The sequence below is a fragment of the Polyergus mexicanus genome, unplaced genomic scaffold (assembly GCF_030449975.1).
Source record: "Polyergus mexicanus isolate NDT 795.1 unplaced genomic scaffold, iyPolMexi1.0 SCAF_5, whole genome shotgun sequence".
In the NCBI taxonomy this organism is placed as follows: Eukaryota; Metazoa; Arthropoda; class Insecta; order Hymenoptera; family Formicidae; genus Polyergus; species Polyergus mexicanus.
Genome location: NW_027223325.1, coordinates 8364106 through 8385588, shown reverse-complemented (window position 1 = coordinate 8385588; position 21483 = coordinate 8364106). Strand labels below are relative to the sequence as shown.

Genomic DNA, 21483 nt, shown 5'->3' with positions numbered 1-21483 from the left:
ATAAATCTTATGCAAGATGTCCCGCCGTGAATGAGACGAGATTCTCATCGGCTAATTCTTCTCGTAACTCTATATTGAAAGATATCGAGAGAATTTTATTAAATCTGATAGAAAAAAAAAAAAAAATTGAAGATATCTTAATTTTTCACAATACAGAAGGCTCCAAGTTAAATAAACTCGATAAAATAAAATAATTATATAAGCTTTGAGAAAGATAAATAATTAAAATTAAAAAAAAAAAGAAACTATACTGATATAGAAAGAATTTTATGTATACATACGTAAGTTTAATACTATAATTAAATTTAATCAAATAAATTTTTCTCGATCGCTTTATTTCTCACGCGGTTCTCATTCCGAGTGGAGACATCCTGTATAAATATTTTTTTCGCAACAAACTCAACGATCTTTTCAAGGTCTTCTCTGTGTAAATTCGGCCACGAAGAATTTGCCAAAATATATTTCTTCGTAAAAATGTTACATCTATATTATATATATATATATATATATATATATATATATATATATATATATATGTGTGTGTGTATATATGATTCATCGATATGCAACCGAAGCGCTTACCATAGAAAGCGGATATAGTATGTATGTCTCTTGTATGATTATGCATTTTGCACGAGAGAGAGAGAGAGAGAGAGAGAGAGAGAGAGAGAGAGAGAGAGAGAGAGAGAGAGAGAGAGAGAGCGTACATGTTTACACAAAGAGAGAAAGAGAAAGAGAGACAATGGTAATGCGATGATTATAGACAAATAGATATTGGTCGAGAATATCATCTGTGAAGTCGTAAACACATTTAATTAAGAGCGACAACGAGATCGAGAGAAAGACGAGCTTTCTCGCAGCGGAAATCCATCGGATACCTCGCGATTAACGTTATTGTACACTTATTCATATTTAATCATTAATGGTCCTTCGATCTCACTGTAATTATTTTATTTTATCAAATCAATTGTGTATATGTGTATGTATATATATATATATATATCTCGCACTACAAACATATACTTTTTTACTAATTTCAAATTCAATTCATACTCGATATGTTAAAAAAAAAAAAAGTTAAATTAATTAAAAGATAATTATAATGTATTAATTATCATTCACTGTGTGATATAAAAAATCAATACGCATTTAATTTATATTGCAAATTAAAGTTGGTAAACAGATTGTAGAAAAATTGATATGGATTTTATGTAATATAAAATTTTTATAAAATGCAAACAAAAGATTGTTAAAAATTACATTATAGAGAATTATATATATATATATATACTGGATGGCCCATTTTAATCCATCCAGTCGAATATCTCAAAAACCAAGCCCGGAAGAGAAAAATGTTTCAAACAAAAGTTGTGTGGCTTCAAGGGGGCCATAAGATGGTGACAATTATTTGACCTTGGAAAATCATTTGAAGGTCATGTGATGGTCAACTTTAAAATCTTAAATAGAAACCCCCATTTTTTATTTAATATTCTTGTAGCTGACATCGAGAGCTTTCCAAAACACTATAATAGAGTATTTTTTTATTAAGTACTTTTTGAGTTATTTTATATTTTAATCTGACATATTTTGATATAAAAAATAAAATATCTCGTAAAATATTCAGTTTTCGATCATTTTACCGTAATACTTCTATGTACAGAATAATAAGACAAATTAATTAGTGCCAAAAAAAAACAAATAATTGTTTAAAAAAATACATTGTAAATAATTTTCTTAAAAACAATTTTTTTTTTTTTATACTGATTGATTTGTCTCATTATTCTGTACATAGAAGTATTACGATAAGATTATTAAAAACTACATATTTTACGAGATATTTAATTTTTTATATCAAAATATGTCAAATTAAAATATAAAATTATTCAAAAAGTACTTAATAAAAAAATACTCTATTATAGTGTTTTGGAAAGCTCTCGATGTCAGCTATAAGAATGCTAAATAAAAAATGGAGGTTTCCATTTAAGATTTTAAAGTTGACCTTCACATGATCTTCAAATGATTTTCCAAGGTCAAATAATTGTCACCATCTTATGGCCCCCTTGAAGCCACGCAACTTTTGTCTGAAACATTTTTCTCTTCCGGGCTTGGTTTTTGAGATATTCGACTGGATGGACTAAAATGGGCCACCTAGTATATTGCGGGAAAGATCGAAGGACATTAAAAATGAGATAGCTCGTTATAATACTAGTACAATTATGTAAATCTACCATAGACACACTCTTTTAAAACACATTCGGTAGATCTCTCGTATCTGACACTTGTATATGTTTGTTATTTTTATACTTAGACTTAGACGATAAATGGCTATTTTTTCGCTGAAATGATCTTTATATAGCACTGTATATTTTTATTATATATATATATATATATATATATATATATATATATATATATTCATAGCTATTTGCGTGTAACATTTTTCAAAGTCTTAATATACATGTATACCTTCAAGCTCATATCAAATTTTCTCTGGCGTTACGTGCGTCTCTATAATAACTATTGTTATTACAAAGACAGTTATGTAATATATATGTAATTCTACAGTTATGGAATTTAATATCATTAAAAAAGAAAAAATTATGGAAAATATATTACAAACGAAATTACTTATCTTTACAAATGATGAAAAAATGAATAATGTTCAATATTATAAATTGATGGAGAAGTAAAGTGATCAAGTTTAATAACGATCAGTTCAGCGAACGAGAGCACCGCTCTCGTACTTACAGCCAGCATTCTATAAAAATGCGAGAGAAAAACATACACGCACACGCGTATACACACTCACGTATAAACTTTCAAAATCTATTTGGCACTCTCCTAATTTCGTCGAAAAGGCGAGCACGCTTGCTATTATTCTTCAATTCAGAGACATTGCATATCGAGTAGTAGCTTCACTTCGTCGCTACATTTACGATTTTTTAGCGTTATATGTTATATATCTTATAAGAGTTCACACCTTATACGTTACATTTTACGATAATTGGTCTAAGAAAGTTCCCGGTTGCATAAAAAATATCAGCTGCGCCGACCGTAGCGAGTCAATCGCCCGGTGATATAATCGCATGTTACCATATATGGTAATTCTTGTTATAGTGATATTGTAGAAGAGATGTTTGCACTGCGCGATTTTCGCACGATTTCGTACAATCAAACGCATTAATCTTTACATACGCGAGATTATTTCAATTCAAGACAGAAAAGATATTTTTATAGTAAGAATTAATTTCTAGATCGCGATCGAAAAATTTGAGATCGTCAATAATTTTTCATTATTAAGGGGGATCCTAAAGGGGATGCCGGACTGTCCCGTTTTACCATTGCCATAAAATTATATATTTACTTTAATATAAAAGTTTTGCAGTTTGTGTACAAAATAAGATAGGTTCGTACTCGGAAATGCATGAAAGAATAATATAAGTGAACGTTTAAAAATGCATTTAGAAGCCTAGTAAAGAACATTTCGTCGTTTAAAATTTTGCATAGTAAAATCTTTTTTTATAAAGCTTCTAAACTCACTTCTCAAAGCTCACTGATACTCTTCGATAAAATGCCGAGTGCGGAGTCCGCTTCTTAGACACGTGCAGATTACAAATTTTTTTTTATATTGAGTATCAAAGATTGACGGCAGAAGCCGCATAACAAAACTGTAATTTATTAATTCTTTTCACTTTTCGTATGAAATCATAAATCCCGCACTCCGTCATTATGTATACTTTAATTATATATCTATAATCAACAAAAATATTTTGCATTTTAACTAAATTCCCATTCTGTGATAATCTTGATTTGCGATCAATGTCAACGACATCGTACTGAAAATCGTACAGTAAGAACAGTAAGCTTCAAATAGTATAACGACCAGTCCAATTATTGATAAAGAGAAAATTGAAGATCGTAAGATTGCGAAAGGGTCTATTGCAGCAATTATGTATCTCGTTCGCAAAGAAATTAAGATATATATAAAAATCATCTTTCACACGAATGATTTTCATATAGAATATATAAAAAATTTTATCATTTGACGTATAATAAAATCCAGTTTTCTAGAACAACTCACGATTATATTAGGTGTACAACTTTGCTTCCGCCGTTTTCCTATAGATGGCTTTAGCGGTAAGTAGTGGTCGAAATAAATAGATCATAGACGTCATGCGATAAACTTGGGCATCTGTCAACATAACCCCATAGAAACATTATTCGATTTGTGTCTGCGTCATAAAGTTATTCTCGATTGAAAATGTCAGTTTACGAGCCAAATTCTCGTCATTTGCGGGAGGTTTTAATTTTCTGCTTCAGTATGAAGAAATCTGCGGCTGAGACTCATCGAATGCTCTCAAATACTTATGGTGAAGCCGCTATTGGTGAAAGAACGTGTCGTGAGTGGTTTCAACGCTTCAAGAACGGTGATTTTCACGTCGAAGACCGGCATAGCGGTGGAAGAGAGAAGGTTTTCGAAGATGCAGAATTGGAGGCATTACTTAATGAAGACTCGAGTCAAAGTCAAAAAGAATCGGCACGATCATTGGGAGTGACTCAACAAGCAATAACCAGTTTTTTACAATAAAGCCTCGAATTTTGGAAAAAAACGGCGGAAGCAAAGTTGTACATCTAATAGTAAATAATCATTTGTAATAAAATTCATGTATACATAATATTAAATTATAGTATAATATGTAATAGTAATAAAAATTAGTTTTTACTACAGGAAGAAATATTATAATACTGATTATATAGCATAAATTTGTACTTGTCAGTAATAAAATTATTTTTGTCGATATGAATAATACAGATAATTTATTCGTATTTAGACCCTCGTGGATTCCAAATCCGACTCTTCAATTGAATAATCATCTTTGTCATCAATAGATTAATCCATAAATTTATAGATCAATTATCTTGGTCGTATATGTTATATTCGCGGTTCAAATATACAAGACTACAAATATCTTTACACAAGTTGCGTCGTAAAATGGATAAATAGATACAAAGGTTTCCGAATGATGTGAATATTTCGAAATATTTAAGTGCTGAAAAATATATTCCGGTTATACAAAATATCAAAGCTTTCTTCTTAAAGTGATGCTAGCTTCTCCGAAATCTTTCGCTTGCGAAATGTATGAAGAATATTTACTTTTTTTTGTTGAAAATAAAAGAAAAAAGGACACTTTGTTACATTTTAATTGAAATACCCTGCAAATTTTTATCATGTATAGATTTTTCGAAGAAATCAATTTTTCAGGATATAAATTTGCTATCCCAAGTAAATATATGAAAATAATTCGCGGCGTATAAAAAAAAAAAAAAAAAAAAAAAAACAGATAAGAAAATAAATAATTAATATGCTGCATCTTGTGAAACGTTTTAAAAATTTGAAAAATTATAATATAACACGGGAAGAGTATCATAGGTATATTTTGTGGGATAAAATGTGCCTCAATGTGTTTGTGTGTGTGTGTGTGTCCTTATATATACAATATATTAGTGGAGGATAAATACGTACATACGTCGAAAGCTCTATTCTAAACGGTCAATACGGAGAAAAGATTTTACAAACGCGCTGGATGCAGACACAGACTATTATACCGCTGGCGATTCCTTTGTTAAATTAATTACACTTTTATGAATATTTTGATGAGTCGTTTGATCTTTTTTTCACGATAACCACACGTTGCCATCCACGCTATGCTAACAAGTATTGCAGTTCAAAATTAATAACGACATAACAATGTATTGCATAATATATATACTCCATAATGTCACTGATCACTGTCGCTTACACCCAATCTGATAATGTGACGTTATCGTTATCGCATACGATGACAAAATAGTTATTATTATTTGCCTATCGAAACCTTTTGTCAAAGTAAAATAACTAAAGCAAAGTATCGATATTGTCATGCAATTTTTGTTGTTGTAAAGAGGAAAGAGACGCTTTCTAAAAATATTGTTTTCTCATAGAAATTTTGATTTTTATGTTCAATTCAAAGATCAGAGACTATAAGAAGTATTATATAATTTGATCTCGCAAATCACATTATATGTTTTCCCGCCTGTATCCAGCTTCATAAATGATGATCAAGGATACTATTTGATTAGACATTTTGATAAAATACAATCCTTTTGATTATACAGCGCTACACGGTTTAAAGGGGTGACAATATTAAGGGGATGAGGGAGAAGGAGAGGGGGGGGGGGCAACTAATCATCGCCAAACATTGGAAAGGGCCCGCAGTACGAGGAGTGGGGAGGGGCCTCCATTCGTCGTCCCAATGTCTGCCGCGCATTATATTTCGTATTTTGATTTTCGGGCTGTCAGCCATTTGTCTTCCTTTATATACGTAGTTTAGTATAGTATACATCGTTATACTTAGATCTTAACAATATGGGAACAACAAAATCTCAAAAGATCCCCCTGTTACGCGCCGCGAATTAATCACCGGCGTTAATTCAACCATGCGCGATTGCAATTAGTGATCAGCGTTGCGTGCGTCTTTTTTTTTTTTTTTTTTTTTTTTACATAAATACTTACATTGAGGTATAGCACTTGAAGAACATGGCACGATATAACGTCGGATAGGTGATCCGATAACATCCCCTGTGCTTGTCAATATCGAACGGCACGATATATGCACGTATACGTGGATGTATTAGATACTAAGGGAGCGAAAGTCTCCCCTTCGGGGAGAAGATATTTATGCGAAAAAGTTATTTCGTTAACGGACTTTTGTTCGCGTGCCCCCGCCGCGTTAATTAATTGACAGGTGAAACTTTGGCAATTTCAAAATTTTTAATTAATTTCGTTCGTTATTATTATCATCGAACCTGTCGTTCATTTCTTCGCCCGTAGTCTTTTAAAATCTACGAATCATTTATTTGTTTAATTGTTCAAAATGTTTTGAATTTTTTTTTCTTTTCTTTCTTTCTTTTTTTTTTTTAATGTAATGTCAAGATACACACGGAAAATTTTCCGCAAAAAAAATTTTGACAATTTTTCAAGCTTCCGTTTCATTTGAACATATTTTTTCGCACGATTTCTCGAGTGTATAATAGTTAAATGTGACTTTGATGATACGTTCATTGTGCGAAATTATGTTAAATTAATAAATCTCTCAACTCGAAGCATTCTTCGTTATTGAAAATAAAATATATGTAAGGGGAATGTTATACTCACGGCCGTCATTATTAAGCATACAAATTGTCACTGTGTATCAAGCTATAAATGTCGTTATTTTATGATGAGTTTTATATGTGAATCATGTTAATCAATGATACTGAATTAATGAATAATTTCCTTTCTACTCGAATGTGAATGTATTTAGCGCGAAAGTCACGCCTCATATAAATATTCGAAGGAAGCGTATTTATAGCATTAATTTATAGCACTACGTACGGATGTGAATATTCTATCCTATCGTGTATCCGAACGCGTTGCGTTAAAAATAAGAATGTATATGTGTACGTGACATTTTTGCCATTCCGCTTCCCGCGCGAAAGAAACACATTGATTCATACGACACGAGTGCAATCTTAGCTTATCTCGCGATTCGTAATGGAGGCATTGCGTGTACTTTGAACAAGGAATCATTAATATTTATGATATTTACATACACAAAGACAAACTGTCGATTATAGTATTCAGCATTCGTGTGCATATTTCTGATTGCAAAATGAATAATCGATAAAAATATGGATAACATATAAACAAAATAAGAATTAAAAATTATGTCATGAAGATTGATTTTTGATTGAAATTTTGCTGGAAAGAATGTTCTTTAGACGTTCGTTCTGTTTAGTGATTTCCAGCTGAAATGTAAGAGGTAAAAGATTTATATTATCTATAAATTTATAATTTATCCGTGAAAAAATTTGAACAATGCTGAAACAAATCAGATCTGTTGAGTTCCACTTTAAGTTCGCATTCACACGTTTTTCAGATTCCTTTGCTTCAATTTCAAGATATGAATTCGCATTTCGTATGGTGCTTTTATGAATCTACGCATGCATTTTTTTTCCCCCCCAAAACATTCCAATAAAATTCTCACACATTCAAAGTTAACCGTGTAAATCTTAGTTGCTCTTCAAGCGCCAAATCATTAATTAATATTCCTTATCATAAGTGTATTTTTTTTTTTTCTTTTCGGTATCGAAACGCCTCCAAACGCCTGATCTTTGTCCTGTTTGTAGGTAAAAGCTAGGAATTCAAATACTCCAATATTTAGACGCACTAAATATACGATTCACTTATCCACAATACATATCCAAAAATCTCCATTTAAGATTAACCATGTAAAATCTCAAACTCCTTCAAGCGTTAAATCATTAACTAACGTTTCTCGTTATAAATTTTCATGTTTTTTTTTTTTTTTCGAGAAACGTTGCTCAAACATATCGAATCGTTCGATCTTTGTCCTGTTTGTAGATAAAGCGAGATAAATTCAATGGCGTTAGACCGACGATGTCCCTTATTGTGCGAATCTTACACAGCAGGAAGCAGGTAATAGTGTGCTCCACATTGACGTCACTCTCACAATTTCACGCTAATCTTGTGCACGCACACGCGCATTCACACATACACGAGTTACACCTATGTACAAACTCGCAGGCTCATACAAATTTACTTGCGAACTGTTATTAATTGATTAATGGTATACCACGTGCACACGACATCCACTATCAATAATAACGCGACTAGCCTCTTTTGTGTGTGATGTACGAGCGACTATTCCGACGTGAAATCAGAAACTGTAGAATCACCTCTTGGCTTTCTACTTGGCTGAAATCTCGCAAATCCTGCCACTTGGATTTATTTCGAATGGGATTTTCTACTCCTTCCTTCCACAAAGCGGAGGTTCGAAAAATATTGGATTTAATAAAGCAAGTTCTAGAGTCATCGCCATTATTTCATCTGCGCGGATTCTTCGAGCAACTTGAAACACCGAGAAGATTTCTTAAGGAAAATTTAACGTGAAATATCATCCCTTTTTAATTTCTTATGTTTAGGGATAAATTATATATGTATTAAAAATTCATTTATAAAAGTTTTCATTTTATCTTTTCTTCTGCAAAGTAATATACAGGGTGTCCCATTTTAAAGGACCCACTCAAATATCTCAGAAACACTGCGTTAAATCGAAAAATGTTTCAAACAAAAGTTGTGTGGCTTCAAGGTGGCCATAAGATGGTGACAATTATTTGACCTTGGAAAATCATTTGAAGATCATGTGAAGGTCAACTTTAAAATCTTAAATAGAAACCCCCATTTTTTTATTTAATATTCTTATAGCTGACATCGAGAGCTTTCCAAAACACTATAATAAAGTATTTTTTTATTAAGTACTTTTTGAGTTATTTTATATTTTAATCTGACATATCTTGATATAAAAAATTAAATATCTCGTAAAATATTTAGTTTTTGATAATCTTACCGTAATACTTCTATGTACAGAATAATGAGACAAATCAATTGGCATGAAAAAAAAAAAAAATTGTTTTCAAGAAAATTATTTACAATGTATTTTTTTAAACAATTATTAGTTTTTTTTGGCACTAATTAATTTGTCTCATTATTCTGTACATAAAAGTGTTACGGTAAGATTATCGAAAACTGAATATTTTACGAGATATTTTATTTTTTTATATCAAAATATGTCAGATTAAAATATAAAATAACTCAAAAACTACTTAATGAAAAGATACTTTATCATAGTGTTTTGGAAAGCTCTCGATGTCAGCTACAAGAATACTAAATAAAAAATGGGGATTTCCATTTAAGATTTTAAAGTTGACCTTCACATGACCTTCAAATGATTTTCCAAGGTCAAATCATTGTCACCATCTTATCATGGCCCCGTTGAAGCCACACAACTTTTGTCTGAAACATTTTTCGATTTAACGCAGTGTTTCTGAGATATTTGAGTGGATCCTTTAAAATGGGACACCCTGCATATCTTTATCTCCAAGAATCGAATAATGTTTCTTGCTCTCGATCCTTTCGCGATGATTAAACTGCAAGTAGCAGCATTTTCGCGGATGTAAAAATGACCTCCTGTGACATACCTTCGGTTCGACGGTTTATTCCATCTTCGTGATGTTCCGGCGCTGTTACAACACGATGAGGGGATCCATCGCTATCTATCCTCGACATTCGATAATGCACTTTCGCGCGAAACCCAATCCCTCATTATCTCCCATTTCTCGCTCGGGATTGGGTCTAACTTACCCGCGAGAAATTGTATACGATTCGCCAATACGACATAAGCGCAAACGGTAACGCAACTAGACGCTCCAAGAGTTGCTCCGGGATTCGAAGACGGCGGCCCCGTTGGCAAACGGCTTGTACGTGGATAAGGAAACGGAGATATATAGGATAGGACGTGAAGAAAAGAATTGCAAGGATTTACTCTTTCGAACTGAAATCCCGCCAGTTGATGTCGAAGCGCTTTGTGATTCACCCCCTTCACCGACTACCACGCCAAGACCCCGAAGAATTTACAGGGTCATACGTGGCGAACGGTGGAGGGGGTCCGGCCGCTATGCTTGATCCACCTCGTGACAGACCTCCATGTAGTCCGGGTTGTGCATTATGTCCTTTATCATATCCTTCAGTATCGTATAACGCGGAAACATCGGATACACCTTCGAGCTATTGTACTCCTCCTGCGACAGAGAAAGCAACCCCCTTTATTCACTTCGGCAATTAACAAATGACAATTATATAAGAAGTCCATTTTTTTTTATATCGCATAAAGATAATTTTTGGCAAAATCCAATTCTTTGTCTTTTAAAATATTTTATCTTACAAAACGTTTTATTTTATAATTATGTAACTGTAAGCGATATAACACATCTGAAGCTCTTAAAGAAATTCGCTTTAATCGAAAATAAGATGGTTCACATTCAAGAATATATTATAATTCTTAGAATAAATTTATTTGAAAATGGAATTATACATTTATTAAACGACAAGATAATTTACAAATTGTTCCCGATATCGATCGTTAATGTTTCAGGAATTATAATTTATCTTAGGCAAATATTTTTCTTTACGTCACGAAATTCACAAAATAAAAGCAAAAGTACGTACTTTCAACTCCTTGATGAGATTCCTGAGACCCGTGTACTTCTTCAATAATCTATACAGATCATTGGTCATCTGGGTGTTCTCCGATTCGATTTGCGCCGTCGTCATACCTATACAAAGCATTGGTTACCTTATTTTATCCTTGATTCTGTTTATTGTTTATCGCGTTTATCGTAAATATAGTAATAAAATATTTTCATTCAATTTTAAGAAGTATTTTAGGTCTTAACGAACACATGAATATTGACGCGTAGCTTCCAAAATAAAACGCTAATATAAAATCAACCTATTTATTTGACAAAAAAATCCACGCGTCTTATTCATAAATCCTGTAACATGTAATAATTAAATTTTGTTGTCGGAAAAAAAAATTTCATTTTAATTAAACCATATAAAATTTTTGCATGCATTGACACAACATATAATATAACACAACTTTTCCAGTAGCTTCTTGACACAAAAAACAATAACAGATATTACAGTACGGTTGCATCAACGTTGTTTTTTCCGTCCGACAAATTTTTACCATCGACAAAGTATTAATTAATGTTCAGGGAAATATTGTTCCTGTTAGCGAAATGGAAATCAAGCAATGGTTAATCGTTAATACGTATGTTTATATGCAACGCACAAAATTGAAATCACAAATTGAAATCACCGATGCAAGAATATGTAATATTAGGCACGAGTACTTTCAGACTTTCTTAATTTTATTAATTTTAATTATTATTATTATTATTATTTATTTTTATTATTATTGTATTATATATTAATATTTAATATTAATTTTAACATACTATTATTAATCTTAATATTTCCACAAAATGCTACCCTGGAAATTTATATTGTCTATTAATTTAAATTCTTGCTCTGCACATACACACACACACACACACACACACACACACACAAGTATTTACTTCTAGGATATTTTTTCGAAACAATTTCTGTCCTTTTTTGTTTCGTTATTTTAAAGAAATTTAAATTTTACTATAAAAATATAGAAAGAAAATAAAATAAAGTATAAATAAAATAAAATAATATAAAACAATTAAAGAGTAAAGTAAAATAAAATAAAATAAATATAGAATGATAAATATAGAGAGAAATAAATATAGATGAAATAAAATATAAATCAAAATTAAATATGAATACTCAAAAGATTCTCGAAATATATTCGTAATTAATCAGACACCGAGTGTTAATCAATTAAATCGAGCCATTTGTATCGAATGATTTGATGAATGAACTGGTCCCTATAGTTCGCTACACGAGGAGAATGAAAGGGTTCTTTGATTAAGCAAATGAAGGATCAAAATACTGTCTTAAATATTTTCAATTACGACATTTATTTATCTAAGATGCGCTCGCGTTTTTTAATTAACACACGATTTACTTTAATATATCCTTCTTACCGGAATGTTTTACAAACGGGGCGACAATCGCGAATCGTAAAAAACAGCAACGATTGCATTTAAAATGCATCACGGAACATGATATATGAAGAATAATTTTCGAATAATTTTTGCCGCGTATCGCGATAATGAAAAATACCATAAATCTTCCACGCTCTAAAATTATGAATTGTTGTACGAAGAACTTGTTGAATATTTATGAGAGCGTAAAAACTGGCGTAAACGTGACTAGAAAAAGGAATTAATTGCACCCTCACTCTTTATCTCTCTCTTAATAAGTGAAAAATTTTTAATTTTACGAATCTCAAATCTTTTCTGCGAAAAATCAAGTTTTTTATCTGCCAAAAAAAAAAAATCAATCAATTTTTTAATAAATTATTGATAATCGACGGCAACGTTATTTTGATACTGTCAATCATCATTTATTAAATAATAATGAGAGATTAAAACGATAAATGATGGTCTTGATCTAATGGTACGAATACGATACGATAGACCTTTGGTGTCTCTGATCGAGTATTTATGGCGGAAAATAATATATTATGCACGCTTGGAGACTTTCCAAGGGACAACCATTGAATCGTATCTTTTCTGCTCAATTTGCATGACAAGGGGAGCAATAAAGTTATCGTTTCGCGAAAACAAACAATAATATAAATATACAGATTTCTGATATAAAGATGGAACGTGAAAAAAAATACAGTATAACATTCATTATAAAAATTAAATAATTAAAAAAAAAATTGTATATATACAGGATGGGACATTTATATTGAGACACCTACATATCTTAAAAATAAAGCAAGTTAGAAAGAAATGTTTCAGACAAAAGTTGTTCGGTTCTAAGGGGGTCATAAGATGGTGCCATTAGTTTGATTTTGGGCGGAGGCGCTTCGGAGATTTCAATGTCAATCTTGTTTTTTTAAATAGAAACACCCCAATTTTTTTACATAAATCGATTCCTTGCAATATTCTGCATAAAAAGTTATAGGGGTACGATGGACAAAAGTTTCATAGTTTACGAGATATTTTATACTTTATTTTATTACTTTACTTCGACATAATTCTACATAAACTATGAAATATCTCATAAAATTATTTATTTTGCAATAATGTTACCTTAATATTTTAAGCTCAAAAAATGAGAGACGTCAATTGGTGTGAAGAAAATAAAACAAGATTGACATTGAAATCTTCAAAGCGCCTCCACCCAAGGTCAAACTAACGACACCATCTTATGACTCCCTTAGAACCGAATAACTTTTGTCCAAAACATTTCTTTCTATCTTGCTTTATTTTTTAGATATTCAGGTGTCTCGATATAAATGCTCCACCCTGTATATTAATATTTTTTTCAAATTATTTAACTTTATTATAATTATATATATATATACATTTCTTTTTTTTTATAAAATAAGAATCAATGATTTTCTATTTATTGAATATCATAAATCAGAGGAGTGTTAAAACTAGATAATAATCAAAGTAGGAAACCATCTGGAGAGAACAATCGACGAAGGACAATGGAAAACAGTTTTCCCCCTCCGGCAAAGCCATCATAGGCTACCATTACTGCTACTCTCAACAAGCAATCGATTACTCGTATACTTGGTATACTCACTCTCGAGTCTCTCGATACGCTCCCTCTTGGTCTCGGCCTCCTCGGCGAGACGCGCCGAGGTTTTCACGCCTTCCCCGCTCTTATGGGTCTTCTCCATGATGGAGCAGGCACGTAACACGAAGGCGGGCACGGTCTCCTGCTTCTCCTGCCTCGGTATATCCACCAGCGTCCAATACTGCGTCTCCAGCTTAATTACATCCTGGAAAGATAAAACCTGTGTTCGGTAGCTCGTCGGGCTACCGTCGAGCAACGAGATAGGGGAAAAATCGTGGAGGGGTGAGGAAAAGAAGCGGCGCGCGCGTTTGTTTCGCGAGGCGATTGGCCATTGGTACAGCGGATCCTCTTATCCGCGTGTTCTGGAAAAACAAATTGCCATTCCATTTGTCAGACGCGGTTTAGAACGCGAAAAATTAAATAAAACAATAATTTAAAAAAACATGAAGAAGAATAAAAATATGAAATATATACTCGGAAATATTATAATATTGTCGAAAAAATTATCTCGAAATTATTTATTAATCTTTGTATACTAACCAAGATAAAGCCAATTGTTAATAAGAATTATATACCTTCTTAAAAAGTTCATTATGTAAATGTGCAAGATTATAAGTTAAATTACTTAAGAATTTCTTAATAGAGGGAGTCACAGTCGAGGGAAGCAGGTGACTCGATCGCGCGAGCTTCAAAGGAAGCGCGCGAGCTCTCTGTCATTCATCCTCCGTTTTACGTGTATAAACCGGGGGAAGAGGCGGGGTAATTACATAATTACATCAACGGAAAGCGGGGGTCTGGAACTGACACGTGTCGAGCACAAAGTGTCGGTGGGGCAAAAACAACGCGTGTGTGTGTGTATGGTATATGCGCTACCACCCAATTACAGACGGTACACCGCGGAGCGGTGTCCTTCTCTTACCTTGATCATAACTTTGAGGAGATTGTAACGCTGGAACACATTACGGACTTGCTTACTATCGGTGTACTTGCACATCAGCTCGACAAGGGCTCTCTTGGCGGTGTCGTAGCTACCGTCCAGGCGTATCCTGACGACTCTCAGCCTCTCGTTCGTCTCGATCACCTCCTCCTTCGTTTGCCCACCTGTTTGTCCATCGTGGAAAGAACGATATTGGAAACTCCGAAAAGATGTTGGAAATGTACGGACAGAATTTCTCTATGCGTAATTTAATTCTCTTTGAGGATAAAGAAATTTAAGTTTCCTCTCCAAGGAAATCTTAACTCTCTCTCTCTCTCTCTTCCTCTAAATTCGTCATATATTATAAATTATATTTTTGAAAGAAAAATTTACTTACAAACTTCCTTCACAAGTTTATCTTTCTTTAATTTCTTTTTCAAAGATTATTTTATTAATAGATTCTTTCTTTAGGCAAGATTATCCTAATCACACGAAGCGTTTATAACCATACAATTATACAGTACAGTAAAATTTATTGGGTTGAGTAAAAAGTCATTGCGTATTTTTGCAACAGATGGCATTAGTTCAGTTTTGGCAGTACTAGAGTCATTCACACATATGTTTGTCATATATCGTTTAACAGCTGACGGTTTAAGCTTCATTCTAAAAAAAAAATTGAGCGATTTGGTTGAATTTTGGAGATTTTACAACAAGTTGAAGATGGAAGACCAAACTGTGCATTTTCGCCATATTTTACTGTTTTACTTCCGTAAAGGGAAGAACGCGCGTCAAGCTTGTGAAAAATTGCGTAAAGTTTACGGTGACGATGCTCTACAAGAACGTCAGTGCCAAAACTGGTTCAAGAAATTCCGCGCTGGTGATTTTGATCTCAAAGATGCTCCTCGGTCAGGAAGGCCCACCGAGGTTGATGACGACAAAATAAAGGCATTGATCAAGTCAAACCCACGTTACGCGACACGAGAGATTGCAGAAACATTGAAGATCAGTCAAAAAAGTGTTCACATCCACCTAAAGAAGCTGGGTACGTAAGCAAAGAAGTTCATTTGACGGCGCGTATAAACATCTGCGATATGCTCTTGAAACGTGAAGAAAACGATCCTTTTTTGAAACGAATGATAACTGGTGATGAGAAGTGGATTGTTTACAACAATGTGGAACGCAAACGGTCTTGGTCCCGACGTGATGATTCGCCTCAAACGACTTCAAAAGCAGAACTTCATCAGAGGAAGGTTAGTGTGGTGGGATTGGAAGGGTGTGGTGTTTTTTGAGCTCCTACCAAGGAACCGAACAATCAATTCGGATGTGTACTGTCGACAATTGGACAGTTTGAACGAATCTGTCATCCAGAAACGTCCGGAGCTCGTCAATCGTAAAGGAGTTGTGTTCCATCACGACAACGCGAGACCACACACATCTTTGGCGACCCGTCAAAAATTATTGGAGCTTGGATGGGATGTGTTACCCCACCCAGCATACTCGCCTGACCTTGCGCCGTCAAACTTCCACTTGTTTCGCTCTCTTCAAAACTCCTTGCGTGGAATAACGTTATATTCAGATGAGGCGGTAAATCAGCACCTTGTTCAGTTTTTCGCCAATAAAGACAGGTCCTTCTACGAACGGGGAATTACGAAGCTCACCGAAAGATGGCAAAAGGTCATCGAACAAAATGGAAAATATATCATTGATTGATCTTTGTTCTTTATATAAATAAATGACTTTGACAAACATATAAAAAATACGCAATGACTTTTTACTCAACCCAATAATAAACAGCAACCGCGAGACAGACTATTGAAATCGTTTTAACAAAAAGGAACGTCCCAGCTGATCTCGCGACAGCAGCCGCGATATCAGGCACGCGTAGCAACTCTATACCGCGATAAGCCGAGTTAAAGCGCGAGAAAGAAAAGAAGAGTTAAAGTCGACGTAACTGAATAAATGGTTTTTATTTCATTCAAAAACTGTATATTTAATTCAACGGCGGAACGACCCTGCACGATCCCAAACTCCTTAGTTCTATAATTTGGTCTTTTCGATCCTCAAAAAATCTCTGCGCTTCCACGGAGGCGCAACATAATATTAATATTAATTAATATTAATTGTAGTATTAATTAATAGTGATTATAAAATTATAGATTTTAATTGAAGAAATACTTTTTTTCTTATTAAATAAAAATATATTTCTTTTTTTCGAATTATTAATTACAGCTTTGACTACCGATCATCTGGAATAGACTACCAAACACTACGAAACGATCATCAAACGGATTATAATAGTTATTACTGAATTGTCAATAGTGGGGGCGGGGGGGGGGAGCAACTTCCCACGTGCAAATGTCGCCTTTAATTAATTCTCAATTAACTCGACACCGCGATAGCGACGAAAGTTTCAACATAAATAAATCGAGCGCGACGAGTGACAGGATAAGCAACTCAGTTTCCGTTGCAGTTTCATTAAACGCGTCCGAATTTCTAGTTCGAAAAGTTGGAATTCCGGAAGCAAACAATATCTCGAAACACTTCAAGCAACATGTATCAGATGTATCAAAAAAATACGGTAAAAAAGATTTGTTTTCATTTGTGTGTTTCATTTAATATAAATATAAATATATAATCTCATTTTTAATAAAATATTAATTATACTGAAGCTATTTAGAAAGATGTACAAAACAGTTGTGATTTCTGGCAATGATGACTATTCCCGATTAATTCGCTAAGAACTCTGTTTGAAAATTTGTTTCCTTGTTAAAAAGTACACCAGTTAAAATATTTGCGTTAAATATTTAACACACATTCGTGTAACAATTTAATTTAATATTGCTGTTGTATTAATTAAATTCAAACGTTAAATTATTAGAACAATTAAAAAAAAAAAAGTGTAAAAATAACACAATGTGCACATATTTGTAATTTTACACGTTTCGTATTATTAATTATTAGTGACAGAATTCAAATGTTAAAATTTATAGAAGAAAATGTTGATTTTATTCTACAATAACATTTTTCCAAGTTATTTGATGTTAAATTTAAACCAAATTTTCCAACAGCATAATAATTGATTTCCAATCCATTAGCCAGAGAATCCGTCAACAAAATTGAGATCGCGCGTCAGGCAACATTCCTATACACGTGTCATTATCGCGTATACATATATATATATATATATATGTTAGGAATTTATCTGATCGCTGCATTTCAGCGTCGATGGCGACGCGAGCGATGTTGACGTCGGAATTAATCATAGTTCCGCATTCGTTGATGGGAAAGCGTTAATCCGAACGTGACGGAATTCTCCATCAACGGCGGATCTTCCGTCCCTTTCAACTAATATAGCGACGGAGAACCGACACGCCGTTACTCTCGGCCCAATTGAATACAAGAGTTTCCGTTTCTATTCCATTCATAGGACAATCAACAACCGTCCACGCTATTGGCAGACTGCCAGACGTTTATTCCCAAACGATACGTACGAGCGTCTTTATCGTCGATTCACCAAAGTCACTGTACTTGAAACGAGGACTCGCGTAATTTAATTCTTTGAAAATCAAGAATTGAGAAAACAAAAATTTTTTTAGAGAAAGGAATTAGAAATTTCCTCCCCAAGCAAATCTCTCTCGAATCTCTCTCTTTATAAATTTATCATATTATTAATATATAATATTTTAACATATAATTATTGTCATATTATTGATAATATAATATCTGACATATAAATATGTCATAATATTATAAACTATATTTCAATATTTTTGAAAGAGGGTCTTACAAACTTTCTTCACAAATTTATCTTCCTTTAAAATTACTTTTTTGAAATTTATTAATTATTTTATTAATACATTCTTTCATTAGGCGGATTATCGAGGAAGAATATAAACATCCCATAATCGATATGCAAATAAAAATATAAAAATTTTTCTAACCACCTGTATGAAAGGATTCTTAAAATAAAAGAAAACCCGTAATACGTTGTTATCTCCATCTTTCTTATTGTTAGCATATAAAATTATCGAATAATAGATCAGCCAAGCTAGTGGCTAAAGTTTAATTAAACTCCTACGCGAGATGAATACGATAAAATATAATGCTCCAACTTACTGGAAGTGCCTTCATCCTTCACGTCTTGGACGATCCTTCGAACGCTCTGCGTAAATTTGCCGACGAGATTGGTGCTGGCTGAAACATACAATGCTCGATTTCAACTACTGTCCTGATATATAAGGTAACTGGGGGAAGATATCATTTTCCCGCAATTCTTAAGTTTTTCGACAAAGGCTCACTAATCAGCTGATCGCGTTTAGCGCTGCTGACAGAACGAGTACGCAGTCGTTTCTTCGTGTTATATTTTTGTAAATTAATCAAAACAAATTGAAAAAATATGACTTAAATCTTATCTCATATATAGTATTCTAAAATATAAGGCCATTACATAACACTTACGTCCTCAAGTGTGAGAGCAGATTTATTTAAATTAATATTTTTAGTGAATTATGTAATCTCTATTTGTAACAAACGTATATGTACGTGTTTCTTTTTTAATTTTTACATTTAATGTTTATTGTCGAGTAAGATGCTGAATTTTTATCGGGGATAGATGACAGTTAGATCACAGACAGACAGATCAAGTTACTATCTGTGAAATCTAATCGTAAAAAGTATAAAAATGTTAATGTTATACAACTTAATATGATTACAAGTATGTGGATTATTACGTAAGACATATTTTTTAAATTTATTTTAATTAATACAAAAATATATAGTAAAAAAAAAAAGAAAAGGAAAACGACTAAACGACCTGCACTAAACGCAATCAACTGAGTAAATAGATTGATGATACTCTTTACAAAAAAACTTAAAAATTACAAAACGGTGGCATGTTATCCACATTTGTAAGAATTTTTTCTTTGTTATTACTATTAAAATAATAAAAGAATTAGACTTTTTCAATTATAACCGAATACAAATATTATAATGACGATACTTTTAATTTATTCTATATATTTTCTTTTGCTCATAATTAATAATTACAAAAATATCGCCTCTCAAAGTTGAGTAAGGCACCTTTCCCCGAGTATACAATAGATGTAACATCTTGCAATTTTGAATTAAACCGAATCTTTCAATGGCGAGAATGATGAATGGCATTATAAAATCAAATTCGCTTCTTTCGATCGCGTTGGAATAAAGACACGCGGCAATAATGGATGAGAGACTCATACACCGCGGCTACAAGAAGCGGAGGTCTTCTCTTCCCCCTCCATCTAAGAACTCGCAAACGTCATTCATTGCATCCGGAAAAGGGGATGACCTGACGAGGAATACCAACATCGCGCCGCCAGACCGTGTGGGGGGTGACATAAAGTGCAACGGTGCGGAAGAGCGGGCTAAAGCTCCTTACTCGTAAAACACGGGATTGTTCTTAAAGCAGCCGCCGAAGCGCCGCCTTTAAAGCGATCGGACCTTCGTCCGGAGTCGAGTTCAAGCGGATGCACAACCCCCAGCTGTGTTATCTGTAACAATGCTTTCCGTCGCGGGGGATAAGAGAGAAAAAAAAGGAGAGAAAAAGAAGAGAAAAAAAAGAGAAGAAAAGAAGAAAAAAAAGAAGAAAAGAAGAAAAAAAAAGAAGAAGAAATAAAAAGAGGGAAAAAAAAGGAGAAAAAAAGCCGACGCGGTTTTCATTTCGTCTTTTCGCGATATATCGCGAGAATTCGGGACGACTTTGTCGGCACCGACGTAATGGACCGCTTTATCACGCTTAATCCTTTCGAGCGGCCGGGCCGGGCCGGTTTAATCTCTCCTCGCGAGCGAAAGAACATCATAGCCAACGACAATACTATAATTTTCCAAATAAAGCTCGACTGATTAAACGCCAGACTTGTATCGTCCGTATTTACGTCGGACGCATTACAAGTATCTCGCTTGCTTTTATCCCGACGTTGGATTCCGAAAAGGAAAAAAAAAAGATTAATTAATTACATTCGAACGCTATCATTTTTTTTTTTTTTTTTTTTTTTTCGTACGTTGTAGACAACATTTTGCATAGCTAATATTGAAATCATCTAGATAAAGATAAGATAAGATGTAAAAAAATTTATCTTAGATAAGATAAAGATGATTTATTTCAATTTTATCTAGATAATATTAAGATAAAATTGCTGCAAAAAAAATAATTAAGAAAAAAATGTAACAACTAAAATAATATACGTTTATAAACTTTTTCGTTAAATACCTTTCTATCTATTCGGCAGTGAGAATAATAGAAAATACCACGTACGCACAGGCAGTACAACTATTCTTTCACACTGAGTACAGTGATTTTTTAATATGATTGAATCTCACCTTTGGTTCTCTGTTGGATCTGAATGTAATAACCGAACATATTAAAGAATCATAAATCGCTTATTAAGGGCTGAGT

At 33.1% G+C, this 21483-nt stretch overlaps 1 protein-coding gene across 2 annotated transcripts in view; it reads right to left on the bottom strand.

Moving 5' to 3' along the window:
- Nucleotides 1-2120: 2120 nt before the first annotated feature.
- LOC138933654 (uncharacterized) overlaps nucleotides 2121-21483 on the bottom strand; it is a 117698-nt gene continuing 98335 nt past the window's right edge. The window contains exons 3-8 of one of the 2 annotated variants that reach the window (XR_011447005.1): nucleotides 19167-19244; nucleotides 15054-15235; nucleotides 14141-14339; nucleotides 11108-11214; nucleotides 10081-10680; nucleotides 2121-8743 (exon numbers count right to left, since the gene is read on the bottom strand). Coding sequence is in view for 1 of the 2 variants with exons in the window: in XM_070296569.1 (XP_070152670.1) it covers nucleotides 10555-10680; nucleotides 11108-11214; nucleotides 14141-14339; nucleotides 15054-15235; nucleotides 19167-19244 (692 nt within the window). In the remaining variant the exon portion in view is untranslated. Of the gene's footprint in view, nucleotides 8744-9930; nucleotides 10681-11107; nucleotides 11215-14140; nucleotides 14340-15053; nucleotides 15236-19166; nucleotides 19245-21483 lie in introns of those variants that run through there. The other variant, XM_070296569.1, reaches the window with a different exon arrangement.